Genomic DNA, 14,450 nt, shown 5'->3' with positions numbered 1-14,450 from the left:
GAGTTGGGGGCGGACAAGCTCCTCCCAGGTGCCGGGCACTGCACACTGCCTTGCTCAAGGCCCATCACACACCATCTTGTAAGTAGAAGGAAACCCCGCCATGATGGCACAACCCAGCAACAGCCGCCTCCACCGCCAGAGCCTGGGGATGCCGTGAGCAGGAGGGACCCAGGCCCTGGTGCTCTCGGCCTGTTCGCTAAGTGACCTTGGTGCGTCATTTCACTGTTCTGTGCCTCAGTGTCCTGGCTGGGCCTCATCCCAGGGCTGTTGAGAGTCAAATGGCCAGTTCCCTCCCTCGGGGGCAGGGGGTGGGGGAGGTGCCCGCGTTGGGGTCTCCCGCCCCACCACGGGCTACCCAGGGGGCGCAGAGGGAGGCCTCTCTGGCAACTTTCCTGGCCAGTTGGACTCCCCCTTTCCTTCCTTCCTTCCCCTCCTCTCCCCACTGCAGCCCCCACCCCTTCCTGCAGAAGCTGCTGACTCTTCATTTCCTCAGCGGTTTGTGCCGCCCGCCCCTCCCCACACGAACTGAGGAAGTGAAGGCAGGATGGGGCGGTTCCCTGGAGCTGCCGCACTGGGCACAGCTGGGTCTCCCCCTTGGTCTCCCAGATACCTGTTGTATCCCTTGTCCACGGCCGGCCGGTGGCTGCCCTGCCTATGGGGGCTCAGACTCCAGGGTCCGCACACTTTGTCAGGACCGGCATGGACGGCTGCACAGGTGGTGCACTGCACCAGGGCTCCCGGCTCCAGGGATGAGTGGGTCCTGGAAAGGAGCTGCACGTGTGCAGAGGAGGGACCTGTTGCTAATTTGCTCAGGATGCATGGGTGGGGCCCTCCTTGGTCTAATCTCCCTCCTACCCTCGCCACCTCGGAGGATTCTGACGAAAGGCGAGTTGTGGGCCGGAGAGAAGGGGCACTTCCCCTTAACAGCCTTGAAGAGAGAAGAGATGAGGGAATGTCGGGGGCGGGGGGCCTTGGAAGGATAGAGACACAGAGCTGATGCTTGGCAGGGGCGCCTGGAGCGGCCAGGCCAAAGCGCTCATTTGGAATCACCCAGCGTTTGCAAAGGGGCGCATGGGGGAGACAGGACTGTCAGGCTGCACTGCTCGCCTGCAGGTCTTGTAGTTGCTGGCCCTCGAGACTGAAGAGCCCAGACCCAGATACCAGTTTATTGGACAGTTAAATCTTACACGCTTGAAGCAAAGTCCTAGAGCGACACCCCACCCTGCTGGGCAGACGGCAGGCAGGACCGCAGAAGCAGTTTCCACTCCTCCAGGGAGAGGGAGGCTACCGTTTACATGGGGGAGGTGACGTCAGGGTGGCTCATTGGTTACCAAGGAAACCAAAGGCTGGGGCAGGGGCAAGCACTAGGTAGTTACTGATTAAACCCTATGATTAAGAGGATGGATTAGTCATGTGAACAGGGTACAGGTGAGGCAGGGACTGGTTGAGCAGGGGATGGACAGAGAGCAAGAGCACAGCCATCTTGAGTGGCCTGACCCTACACGCCAGCCTGACGTGTGTGCAACCCTCACAACCTTGGTCTGCCCCTCCTGGGACATCCCTGGGGTCGGGTGTGCAGAGGCGCGTGGCAACCAAATGCCACACACGCAGCACGGACAACAGCAGCTAAAGGGCTCAACACTGAGACACTGAGTAATGCTGAAGATAGTAACTCACCAAGACGTGGGCAAGTTTTGGAATCGAGCGCTTATCGGGTCAATTTTTCATGGCAGTCCAGAGGAGAACGACACGAACATCTCACTGCAGACCCAGCAGGCAGACTCATTTCCCAGTGAGGTCATCATTGCTGCCCAGCCCACAGACAGATTCCCTCCCCTCAGATTAGGGACGCAATATAAGATGTTTAATGGAGATCATGACCATTAAGCAAAATACGAGCAGTAACGGCGTTCTGAGTTGACACCACCCCTGCCTGTGGTTTGTCCACCTGTCCACCCTGGGTCCCCATAGCTGGTGCTGGGGCAGGAGAGGAGGGGACACTGCTGTTCTCCAGTGGGGGACCTGGATTAATTAACTTAGTGGTCTTCAGTGGGGCCGGGTAGAAGACAGGTGAAATCTCTAAGTCTCTTTTTCTTTTTCTTTTTTTTTTATTGAGGTATAGTCAGTTTACAATGTTGTGTTAATTTCTGGTGTACAGCACAATGCTTCAGTCATACATGAATATACATTCATTTTCATATTCTTTTTCACCATGAGCTACCACAAGATCTTGAATGTATTTCCCTGTGCTATACAGTACAAACTTGTTTATCTGTTCTATATATATCTCTGTCAGTATCTACAAATCTCGAACTCCCAGTCTGTCCCTTCCCACCCCCCTCACCCCTGGCAACCACAAGTTTCTGTTCTATGTCTGAGTCTGTTTCTGTTTTATATTTAAGTTCATTTGTCTTTTTTATTTTTTGATTCCACATATGAGTGATATCATATGGTATTTTTCTTTCTCTTTCTGGCTTACTTCAATTAGAATGACATTCTCCAGGGCCATCCATGTTGCTGCAAATGGCATTATGTTATCATTTTTTATGGCTGAATAGTATTCTGTTGTATAAATATACCACATCTTTATCCAGTCATCTGTCGAGGGACATTTAGTTTGTTTCCATGTCTTGGGTATTGTAAATAGTGCTGCTATGAACATTGGGGTGCAGGTGTCTTTTTGAATTATGGTCTAAAGTCTCTTTCTAATCCTATTCCCCACCAGGCGGCAAACCCAAACCACTGGGGACTTACTTGACAACTCCAGGGCCGTTTATAATGTGTTCCCCTGGGGGTGGCTCTGGGGGCAAAAGTAGGTTATTGTCCTGACTGACAGTTGGCAACGGTCCTTCAGTGGTTGACAGTTGAACTGTGGGGTGGACTAGTTGTCTCTAGGTTAACATGGCAATGACGCACTGGGACGATTGCTTTGGGATGTCGAGTCACAGCTCACAGGGCTTGAGTTAGCTTCCTCGCTCACACGTGGGGAGAGCAGGTTTCCCATCCCACTTGTTGGTTAAGTAGCCCATTCATCCTATTGACTAGCCTGGCAGTGATGGGGTTGGAGGGCATGTGGAAATGCCAGTGTCTGCCATTTTTACCAGCTCATTCCTGAACTTCGTGGACGGTCAAATGGGTTCCTTGGGAGCTATCAGTGTCCTCTCCCCATAGGGGGCGCCCTGTCACCACACAATGTGGGGCTTTCCACTACATCCACTAGGATACTGTCCATCACAGGCTGGGTGCCCTCTGGGGTCCACACGCATGGACTATCCCGCGCAGACGCATCTGTGCACCGTGCCTCCAAGGGGTGGGGCCTCGGCCTTCTTCCACTGAAGATGGTATCAGGAGGATCAGCGTCTCCGTCAGGCTGGCGGGGTCCCCAGCGGTGTAGGTAACCGGGCTTAAGACAGTGTGTAACTCTGCACTCAAGGAGCTAATAGATAAAGTGCTACGTTGACTTAAACAGGCATGCCACTTAGCTACGGCTGGACTTGTGCGTGCCTGGACTAGGCCTTCCAGAAAGTATCCAGCTATGGGATACTGAGCACATACAGTCACCAGGCTGCCTTTGGTAATGTCTTTCACCTGCCGTAAAGCATCGTAGATTGCACATAGCTCTTGTTCCATCACACTATATTGTTAATCTGTCCCCTTCCATAATTGGGACTGGAAGCCCAAAGCTACTTGTTATTTTGCCAATGCCACAGTCCCCAGCCTAACGCTTCCAGGTAACTAGCCACGTCCAATGTACAAGCCTGTCCCTGAGTCAGTATCCCTGATGCCTGACTCTGCTTAACAGCCACCTTGGCTTGGGTGAAGGCGTCTTACTCTCCATGCCCAATCCTGGTACCCTGCTTCTTTCCAAAGCTGTACGAAGCTTGCAAAGTTTGGTTGGACCAGATGCAGGATAAAAGGCTTCCAATAGTCCAAAAGCCCTAGACATGTTTGTAATCGTTTAGGGGTGGTGGGTCGGGGGTAGCTTGTATTTTGCCGGTCACTGCTGAGGACACCACTTTTGTCTTATCCAACAAGATAACACCCAAGTATTTGACAGATAATCCGGGCCCTTGCGTTTTGTCTGCATTTACCAGCCATCCCTGTGCAGCCAGATGAGCCACGAGCCACAGAGGATACCACCGGGGCTACTGCTTTTAAACTGGAAAGCGACTCTGAGGTTAACAGAGTACCAACAACATGATGGAAGAGAGAGACCCACAGTGGTTAGCTGCCTCTGCACTGGGCGAGGGAGCTGCTCTTCATCTGTATCCTGTGAGACAGGGTCCGCTAGGACCTTCTCCCCATCTTCTACCTCTTCTTTCTCAGTGCTGTCGATAGGGTCCCACACCTTGGGGTTCCAATCTGGATGCGCCACGACTCTCCAGCCTCTCTGTTGGGGAAGCTACCTCCCCTTCTGCTGTGCCAGCAGGAGGCCCACGGCTGCCGCCGCTGCCTCACCGTCTGGCTTCCTTTTACCCCCAGTAATGGCACCCAACTCCTCCACAACACCCGGGCTGTCTATGGATTCTCTGTAGTCTCTTGGTGGCCCCCATTCATCAAGGACAGTCACCACAGGGCCCCACACGCGACTGCGCGGCCACCCCGAATTCCCCTGCAACCTTCCATTCCCCATCCTTGTTCCCTGACATCTTGGCGCTCAGGGGAGTTTCCGTGGCTTCCTGGTTGGCTCTCCAGTTGTTGGGCTGCATCCCACAGGCCTGTGAGCCCTGTAATTGCCCCACCTTGAGGCCGAAGAAATAGCCCCTGAGACAGTGACAGAGATGTCAACAATGTGTTGGGTAGGGGAGTCTTACATGTCCGAAGCAACATCCTGGAGAGACACCCTACCGTGCATGGCGGTTGGCACACAGGACATAGCAGCAGTTTTTGCTATTCAGAATTGTTATCAGGCTGGCTTATCAGTTACCAGGGAAACCAGCGGCTGGGGAGGGGCAGGCACGCAGGGAGTTACTGACCAAGTCCTAAGATTAAGAGGATTGGATAGTCATGTGAATAAAGCAGGGACTCGGTTTAGATTTAGGTCAGTGTGTGCTGGGGTTGGGGCTGTGTGCCCCCAAAGGCAACCAAACTGACACACCCTTGCCAACTCCTTTTTTTGGTTTTTAGGAGCCTCCAAGGAATGGCGTGCATATGATCAAGAACACCTGCATGGGGTGGTGACTACATGAGGGTTCACTACACAAAACATCAAACTGTACGCTTTACTGTGTCCCGTGTATGCCACACTTCAGTGCACCATGAGGAACAGTTGGCCCTCCCACTTGGGGGCCGAGATTTTGTTCACCTGCAGGTCCCCATCACTAGTTTTTTTTTTTAATTGAAGCATAGTTGCTGTACAATGTTGTGTTACTTTCCAGTGTACAGAGTTTCTGATTCAGGAGGTGGAAGGGGGCAAGAATTTGCATTTCCTTCTGCCATCCACATGCTGCCAGTTAGGGCCGCACTTTGAGAACCACTAACTTAGTTTTCTAAGTGGAGTGAAGCCAGGTTGTAATTACGAATTATTTCTAGGAAAGTGTTCCTAGTAAATTGCCCAGAGATCTTGGTCAAGAGGGACATGAATCTCCAAGTCCCCAACAGTTTGCTGATTTTTTTTCCATTCAAAATACTCACTTTCATATAGATATATGTTTTTACTGTTTTCTTGTCAAGTGCCCCTCAAATCGTACGCACTTCAGACCCACATAACCAGGTCTGTGCCTGCTCCGAAGATAGCCATTAAGCCCTTCTGTGGAGAACAAGCCCAGGACAGGGTTTGGAAGAGCAGTGTCCTCGAGGGAGGGAAGGAGTCAAAGGAGGTTGCTGGGCAGGTGGGGGCCCTTGTGTGCTGAGACGCCAGAGTTGGTGTATTGAATATGCAGACTGTGACGTGCTGATTGAGGGGGCATGAGCCAGCCACGCAGGGGCGGCAGGCAGCGCCCCCGTCATCCAGCTCCCGCTTTGGGAAAGTGAAACCCACCGGGTTTTGACTGAGGGCACATCCGCACAAAGGAAGTAGTCACAAGATTGATCATTTCAGGTCCCAGAAGCCAGGGGGCGCCGTGAGCTGGGGGAAGGGCAGTCCTCTGCCCCAGGTCCAGAGCACACAGGGCAGCAAGCACCTGTTACTCATAAGGTGGCGGGGACCGAGGGCACCAACTTTTCATGGGTTTAAACTCGAAGTGGTTATGTGAAAAGGTCCCGGGGGGGCGGGGTGGAGCAAACCGGGGATTTATACAGCAGGAATCATAAACTCAGGTCCTTATTCTAAAGGTCAGGACTGGGGGAGAGAAGGGTTATCAGAGCCCCTGCCCAGGAACTCTGGGAAACAAAGTTGCTTTTCTCAAAAGATGTTTTTCTCACCACAGCATGGCATATGAAGGTGCAAGCGTCTCCTCTCTAATGCAGCCCACCCCCACAGCCCCCAGACCCCCCTGAAGAGAGCTGGGAATGACCAAGGCGGCCCTTCTGGGGGGCTCACTCCCACCTTGGGGTCCTACCAAGTGGCATGGAGGGGCAGTGGGCACTGGCAGCATCTGCTCCCAGCCAGGTGGGGCTGAGCGGCCCCCGGGGTCGGCCCAGGGCCCCAGACAAGCCACTCCCTCCCCTGCTCCCAGGACCTCCCGCTTCCCACCTCCCAAATTCATACCCAAAGGCGGCAGCAGCAGCCGGCCAGGCTTGGCTTCACACTGTCTTTATTCACACCTCTCACCACCTGATGGGGACTGACCTGGAGCGGGGGGACCTGCACATAGGAGGGGAATCTGAGGCACAGGGCTCCCTGAGTAACACTGGAGAGGAGACAGGGCCTGGGGAGGGCGAGGCAGGCCCCCCCCCCCGGAGAGCCACGGGCTGGTGCTGGGTGAAGTGAGGCTGTGGTCCCTGCAGCTGGATGAGGCCTGGGGGCAGGCGTGGGGCAGGGGTATCCTGCTGGGAATGAGGCCTCCCTGTTATGGGAGCAGGGCAGCTGGCAGAAGACATGACATTTAGGCTGAGGCAGGGCTGACTGAAGAGAACCTCAAGACGCCCCCTGCCCCTACTGAGGGGCTCAGGGAATAGTCCAAGTGCATGAGAACTTGGCCTTCAGCTGCCGCTCAAAAACCTGTGGTCAGGCTGATGTGAAGGGGGTGCCATGAATCGGGGGGGGGGGAGAGCTTCCAGGAGGAGGTAGCTGGAGGGCTACCACAGCCAGACCCTGAGATCAGGCCAATAGTGCGGGGGGAGGACGGGTCTCTGGCCCCCAGGGTTGGCTGGCCCACTACCCCAAGCAGCCTGAGGTGCCCCAAGACGAGGCTACAAACTTGGGGCCCGTGGGCCCATCTGGTGAAAATGAGGCCTAGAGGAAGGATGTGTTTTGCTCAGTAATGCACAGAAAGTTCACGTAACCTGTGTAATGTGGCCTCCAGGGTCAGGGTGGGTCTGCAGAGTGAGCCAGAAGCACCCTAGGAAGAGACCAGCCCTAAGCAGAGTGAGAGGGCCCGACTGCAGTCAGATGTACAGGAAGGCAGGAACTTGTCTCGGCCTGGACACACTGCCTCAGACTAAATCCCATCCTGGAAAAAGCCCAACCCAACAGAGATTTGACCAGAATAATTGCATCTTGCAGCGATGCCCTCTGCGGTCCATCTCCCCGGCAGGCAGAGCACACCGGGTGGCTGGTGCCCGGGACTCAGTGTCGGCTGCTGACATGGAGGGTGTAGAAGGCCCAGGGCTCAGGCACGTAGATGACACCCGGGTACTTCTTCCTGAGCACAGGGTCATTCCACAGCCAGGCGACCCAGAGCGCCACGAGCAGGAGGGTGAGGGCGAAGGAATAGAGGAGGAAGAGGCCGTTGCTGTCCAGGAAGAGGCGTTTGCGCTTCTGGTGCAGGACGAGCGCCAGCATGGCGAAGAAGGTGAAGATGAAGAGGATGAAGATCTGGCCCTCGGTGACCAGGTACCTGAGGAGGCCAGTGGCTGAGCTGCAGTGGGTGTCACGACAGCCCACCCTGCCTGGCATTCCCTCAGGACCAGGCTGCCCTCCCCATCAGTCAGAACAGCACATGGAGCCAGAGGCTCGGGGGACCACATTCCTCTGAGCCATGGCCTGTAAGCAGCATGTTGATTGGGCTTGTACAGTTACTATTTTTTCTTCAAACATTGAGTTTGTTGCCGATATTTAAATAACAGATTACCTGCAAATGTGGATTTCTTGCTCCCCTGCTCACACTAGGCTTATATTCCCACATCACAGTAACTGATCAGAGGAGAAAGCAGCTGCTCCCCTGAGAGAGAGGACCGTTCCGCAGCTAGCCACAGTCCCCACCTTTCCCTACTGCCTCACTTGATGCCTGCTTGATGCATTTGCTACCATCTTGGTCCCTAATGGGTTTTGAGTTTGGGAATGCAGTTTCAATTTATGAGGGTTGTCATTACTGTCTCCTTGAAGGCTGGGACAAATTCTGAGATCTCCCAGGGTTCCCTGTGGTATCTAAGGCAGTACCTACCTAGCACACATCTGGTCTATTCCCCGGTTTCTAGAGAGAACCTCAGTGCTGACCCATCCCACTCAAGGAGCCACATCGCTCTGCAACTTAGCGGCTGTGTCTCTGTGGGGAATTCACATGACATCACGGAGCCTCTGTTTTCCTACTCATAAAGGGGGCATACATACATGGCTATCTCTCAAGGTTACTGACAAGAACTATGTACTTGGAAAAGCTATCACTGCACCCACAGGCCATGGGTAAGAACAGGCCACGTCTCACCTCTTTCCCTCCAGCTGTAGCTGCTACCCATTCCTTCTAACCCTGTTCTCAGCGGGCCTATAGATTCGCCCTGGTGGACCCCCTCGGCCGGCCAGCAGCAGCCCCTGGAGGTGGGCTGGAGCAGGCCCCTTTTTATTTTGCTGGAAGCTTCCCACCGGAGAAGGACTCAGCCCTTTCTAGGACACCCACAATCCCCAGGGGAGCCTGGATCTGGAGCAGAAGTGACTGAGGAAGAGGCTGGCTGAGGCCTGGGTCCTCTGGAGTGGGAAGAGAGAGCTGGAGGGAAAAGCAACCAGGCGGGCAGCCCCTGAGGCTCTGACATTCCCCCCTTATCTGCCCTGAAGTTTATGAAGCCCCTTTCTCTCCCCTGGATTCTCACCATATCCCAAGAGCGAGACAGGCAGGTATTATCCCCATTTCACAGAGGAGGAAACTGAGGCCCTCAGGGCTCTACAGCGTGTGGTGTTGGAGTCTACTGGCCCCAAGGTAGCACTCGGAGTGTGGAGAGGCCATACTCAAGCCTGGCTTCTTGGCAACAGAGCAGCCACCACAAGGCACTGTCACAGTCCCCACTAGAAGAGGATGACACAGGGGCCCCAGGAGGGAGAGTCTGACCTGGGGTCACACGGGGGTTAAGAGCACATTTTCCGTAGCTAGCTCTCTGAGGGCCCCCACCCTCCCCCAGCCCAGGCCAGAGGTCCACTCACCAGTAGTACAGGCCACTGGGCACCACCAGGAGCAGGGCTGCCCCTGGCATTGAGCTTTCAGCTTTGGTGGGAGTGAAGCAGCCGCTGAAGTACATGAAGAGGATGAGGAAGAAGGGGATGTACCTGCGACAGGGAAGCCAGCGCCTCAGACGCCTGCCCGGCTACCCCACCCATAACCTCTTCCCCACTCACCCTTGTGCTGGTTCTCTGCACCACCCCACGCAGTCACTTAACAGTTTACAAAAATACCTGGTTTGGGTACGGGCACTTCCCTGACAGCCTTTCCCGAACAGGGCGTCCAGGGTAGAACAGGAGGGAAGCAGGAAGGTGAGGCCTGCTCCCTGAGCATATGCAGACCAGATGCCCACAGGCTGGTCATGGGGTGGGGGCTCCCTCCCACACTGCCCTGGCTGCCTCATTCACGCTGTGTTGCAGGATGGGTAAGGGGGTGAGGATGCATCTGACTCAGACACGTGCTGAACACTAGCACTCACTGGCCTGGAAATGGGTGTAGCCAGCAGGGCTGAGGTCCCAGCTTAAAAAAAGAAGCGGGGAAAACAGACCCACTGGGGGGGCCTCCAAGGAGCTCTCAGTCAGCCCACAGCCTCACCCTTCCCACACACACACCTCACCCCAAAAGTACCACCCTTTCTCCTTCCCCACGCACCTGTGCCATCTCTCATCCGCACCCCCTTTCTCTTCTCACCTCCTTGTCTCCTGACCTCCCACCTCCTGCTCTTACGGCCCCCACACACTCCCAGTCCTGTCCTGCAGTTTCACTTCTCCAGGCCTCTGTTCCTCCGCCTCCTCCCTTCCCCAACCTTCCACGGGAAGGGTCTTCCGGCAAAGGCCAGGGAGAACTGGCAAGAGGCCTGTCTGCCCAGGGACACCCCCTCCCCGCCCCCCACCGACTTTCCAGGCCCCAAAACAGACCCTGGAAACACAGTGCAGGGCACGTGCGACAGGAGGGAGCCCACCTCACCCAGGAGTGGGGCCACCCAGGTCCAGGCCTGGCTCTGTCACTAGCCATCAACCCATGTCCAACCCCTTCCCACTGGCCCCAGTTCATCCTGCGACCTGGAACGGACGACTGCCCCCAGCTTGGGCCCGGAGTCTCCTGTGGCTGATCTGCATGTGCCAGGGTTCCTGCCCTGCCGTGAGGGGGTGGGGGGCGAAGCTCTCCTCGGAGTTCGGAGGGGCGAGCACAGACAGCACCCCCACTCCTACCCTGCCCCCAGCCTGGTCCAGCCGGCCCTCCTCGGCTTCCTGCCGCCTCTCATGCCCAAGATCGCGGCCTGGTCCTCTCGGTCCCCATCCCCATCCCCTTGTGGGGGCGGTTGTTTATCAGCGCGGCAGCCTCGGCCCTGCGAGGACAGCCGCTCGCTGCCCTCTCGTGGCCGCCGCGGGCACCGCGGGCTGGAGGGCGACGCAGCTGCCTTGCCGGAGCCGAGTGACAGCGCCGCCGCCCGGGAAGAGCGCGCCCTTCCAGCCGCCGCGCTCCACACCTGGCGCCCCGCGGCCCAGAGCTGCTCAGCGTCCCCGAGTCCGCGGCAGAGCCGCCCGGGACCACGGGCCCCATCACTCACCACATGGAGTGGCCCAGGTACTCGTCGTAGTAGTAGAGCAGCTCGAAGGAGTCGATCTGCGGGCGGCAGCGGCGAGGCAGGGGCAGAGGGGGAGGGGCTTCAGGGAGGTGGCGGGGGTGGGGGTGGGGCAGCGGCCACCCTCCCCGCACGCCCGCCTCCCCCAGCTGCCCTCAGTCCCTCCCTATGAAGAGGAGGGGGCCCAGGTGGGAGCCAACATGCCACTTCCTGGTGACAGGAGCATCCTAGCTTGGCCCCGTGACCTGGCTCCCGCAGTCTCTCTGACCTCCAGGACAGACTGTGCCCCAGGGCTTACATGCGGGGGTGGGAGGTGGGGGAGGGGGCAGGGGCGCGGGGGGGCGGCCTCACCAGCGTCTCTGGCTTGAGATTCTTGATGATGGGGTTCTCGCGGACCGACAGGTGGTTCTGGTAGCCGCTGAAGATAAGGCGGTGGTTCACGGAGTCGCCCACCAGGTGGATGCTGGCGCCCATGATGAAGGTGATGATGCTGACGTAGATCATGGAGCGCGGCAGGGTGCGGGGGGACCGCTCGATGAGCTGAGGTCAGAGGGAGGCGCGGCAGCATGACCCCCGCCTCTGTCCCTATACAGACACCCTCCGCTTCCCTCCCTCACACCTGGGCTGGGATGGACATCCTTAGCTAGAAAGTCACTCTCAAATTGGTGGGTCCCTTTAGTGGCCTAACCCAGCCTCCAGTCTCACAGGATCCCTGTGAACCCAGGAGAAGCTGGGGAACAGCACCCTCTTTTTGTGGTGAGGAAACAGGCTCATTACCCAAGGTCACACACAAGCCACGTGCTGAAGGTGACAGCCAGGCCTTCAACACAAGCGTCTGGGGTCCAGGCCCTGACCTCCCACACCCCCAGTTCTGCTCCTGCGTGGCTGGGCTGGCCTGCTGAGACCCTCCCATTTCTGAGCAACTGATCCACGCCAGCAAAACAACAGGAATGGGGGGGGGGTGCTTCTGAAACTAAATTACTTAACTAAATATTCCTCTGAATTCTGAGGTTATACCTTTGGTACTTTTGAAGGTTTGAAATGTCTCTCTGAAAACAAAATGACCGGGATAGTAGAGGGAGATAGTTGATTTCAGAGCCTTTATTTGGCAAAATGCAAAGCCAGCAGCTCTGCCAAGAACTGCATTTGGGAGATGGATACAGTTAATCTCCCAGAGGCATCTAGGCGACTGCTCTGTGCTCCCAGGGCTATCTCAGAGTCAGGGATCTCCAGGCCAGAGGGGAGAGTTCACCCTCCTTTGCTGCCTTTTCTGCCCCCTGGTCCCCATGTGCCTTCCCAACTGGTCCCTGACTTCTCCCTGGGCAACCCAGCCACTCCTTCCATCTCAGCCTCCCCAAATGTGTTATGGTTTCTCAAGCCCAGCCTTGTCTTCAGGTTCTCCTGTCTGAAGGTCTCTCCCAGGTCACCCCCAGGCAGGGGCCCACATCAAACGCCCCTCTTTGGGGAGGCCTTCTCCATCCCCCTGCCTCCCCTGGGGCCCCGGGCTCTTGACACATCTTTGTATCACAGACTTCGTCCCCCAAAATTGGGCAGGGGAAAGCCTGATTCAGGGCACTTCCAGGGCTCAGCACCAGCTCCCTGCTGGGGGGGGGGGGAGCAATGAGGGCAGGAAGGGAGGGCAGGGAGCCCGGCACTGTACCTTGAGCAGGAGGAAGGGCGTGATGATGTTGTAGGCCATGTGGAAGTAGTCCCCCACGCTGGGCTTGTTGAGCGGAAACCATTCGAGAGGGAACACCAGCTGGGGAGCAAGGAGAGGAGTGATGCTCACCAGGCACGGCCCCAGGAGGCCCTCAGAAGCCCCCTGCACACACTCAGTTCTTCCTGTGATCTCCCGGGAACTTCTCAGCAGCCCTGGGGTGAGGGTCTTTTCAGACAGACAAACCAAGTTCCAGAGAAAGTAAACGGACTTGTCCCCAGGCACACAGCTGATGTGAATCCACGGCCTGACCCTGTGGGTCCCTCTCCCCCAGGTAGTAAGTCAATGTCACCAGGTACTGGCCTGGGAGTTGGAGGCTTTCTTGGGACTCAGCTGTGCCACCAACTTTCTGGGTGACCCTGGGCAAGTTCTTTGTCTCTCAGGCCTCAGTTTCCCCATCTGAAACACAAGAAATGTGGCCCAGGGGTCTACACAGACCCTTAGGGATCCGACACTGCAAGTCCTAGGATGACGACCAGATCTCCCGGCCACCCAGGTGTGGACAAACACTCTGTCCACTGAGCAGGTGGGACCATTTCAGGTCGAAACTACACATTATGAAACAAAGAAGAAAACAGGGAGACCTATAAAGTAGCTTCAGTTCTTCCTTTCCTAAGAGAGGCAGGCAGGCTGGGGCCATTCCCGTCCGGAATTCCCTTGTCCTCCTACTGGTCTACCCCAGCGAGTCCTCAGCGTGAAAACCCTCACCTGAGCTCAAAACACTTCACAGCCCCTGCTCTGCCCAACTGTACCTCCATTATCTGTTGATTGAGAACACGTGTAATGACCATAAACATCAATCAAAAATTTAAATGTGTCTTTTAATTAAAAAAATGTGTTGGATAAAATGAACCTGCAGAAATAAAACTCTTAGGACACAGGAATCTCATTCTCTCTCTTTCTTACTTGGTATGTGTGTGCATAACTGTACCTTTATCTACAGCAAGATATTCATGCTCGCCGAAACACTCTGATAGCGAAATATCGGAAACAGGCCAACTCTTCAACCGAACAGGATTAGCTGAATACACTGTCTTTACTACAGAAGGTTAAGTAGCCATTAACAGAAATGACATGGAGAGATATCCATGATGTACTGTAGAGTAAATCAAGCAAGTTGTAGAATAAGGGATGAAATAAAATCTCATTTTGGTTAGAGGAAAAAAAAAGGATGTATACATATGTTTGCATGAGTCGAGAAAGGAGTGGAAGGATGTGCCCCAAACTGTCAGGGTGAGACTGAAAGGGGGCGTCTCACACTTCTTTATATACCTGAGTAGGAACTGCCCATCATTCCTCCCCTTATAATATGACATATTACTTTTATAACTTGTAAAAAGTTTGTTTTGTGGTTGTAGTTAAATTTGGGACTATCAATGTGTACAACTGAAAAGCTCGTGTCTACACCAGCTTTTCAAATATGACGAGCCCGCTCAGGGTTATAGTGGCCACAGCAACTCTGGCCAGGATGGGGGAAGTGATTTCTCCAACAGAAGATCCCTATTAGGCCACATGAGGCTAAGCCCTAGCGAGTGAGGAGGGCCACGGGCCACTCCTGGCTTCATCTCCCCTCTCCCCGTAACACCAGTTTGGTGGGCAGCTCCTCTGTTCCCCAGTATGTGGGACCTTCATGCTGGAAGGGGGCTCAGAACGGCTAGTTCAAGGAGTCTTCTTGAGA

At 55.6% G+C, this 14,450-nt stretch overlaps 1 protein-coding gene across 3 annotated transcripts in view; it reads right to left on the bottom strand.

Annotated features, from left to right (window-relative positions):
• Positions 1–6,678: 6,678 nt before the first annotated feature.
• CLN6 (CLN6 transmembrane ER protein) overlaps positions 6,679–14,450 on the bottom strand; it is a 41,691-nt gene continuing 33,919 nt past the window's right edge. For all 3 annotated transcript variants that reach the window (XM_072962188.1, XM_072962187.1, XM_072962189.1), the window contains 5 exons: positions 12,716–12,814; positions 11,407–11,595; positions 11,041–11,096; positions 9,455–9,577; positions 6,679–7,940 (listed from right to left, as the gene is read on the bottom strand). In XM_072962188.1, the coding sequence (XP_072818289.1) occupies positions 7,670–7,940; positions 9,455–9,577; positions 11,041–11,096; positions 11,407–11,595; positions 12,716–12,814 (738 nt within the window). In that variant the 3' untranslated portion in view covers positions 6,679–7,669. The remainder of the gene's footprint in view (positions 7,941–9,454; positions 9,578–11,040; positions 11,097–11,406; positions 11,596–12,715; positions 12,815–14,450) is intronic.

The sequence above is a fragment of the Vicugna pacos genome, chromosome 6 (genome assembly GCF_048564905.1).
Source record: "Vicugna pacos chromosome 6, VicPac4, whole genome shotgun sequence".
NCBI lineage: Eukaryota > Metazoa > Chordata > Mammalia > Artiodactyla > Camelidae > Vicugna > Vicugna pacos.
This window is presented reverse-complemented; position numbering and strand designations above follow the sequence as displayed.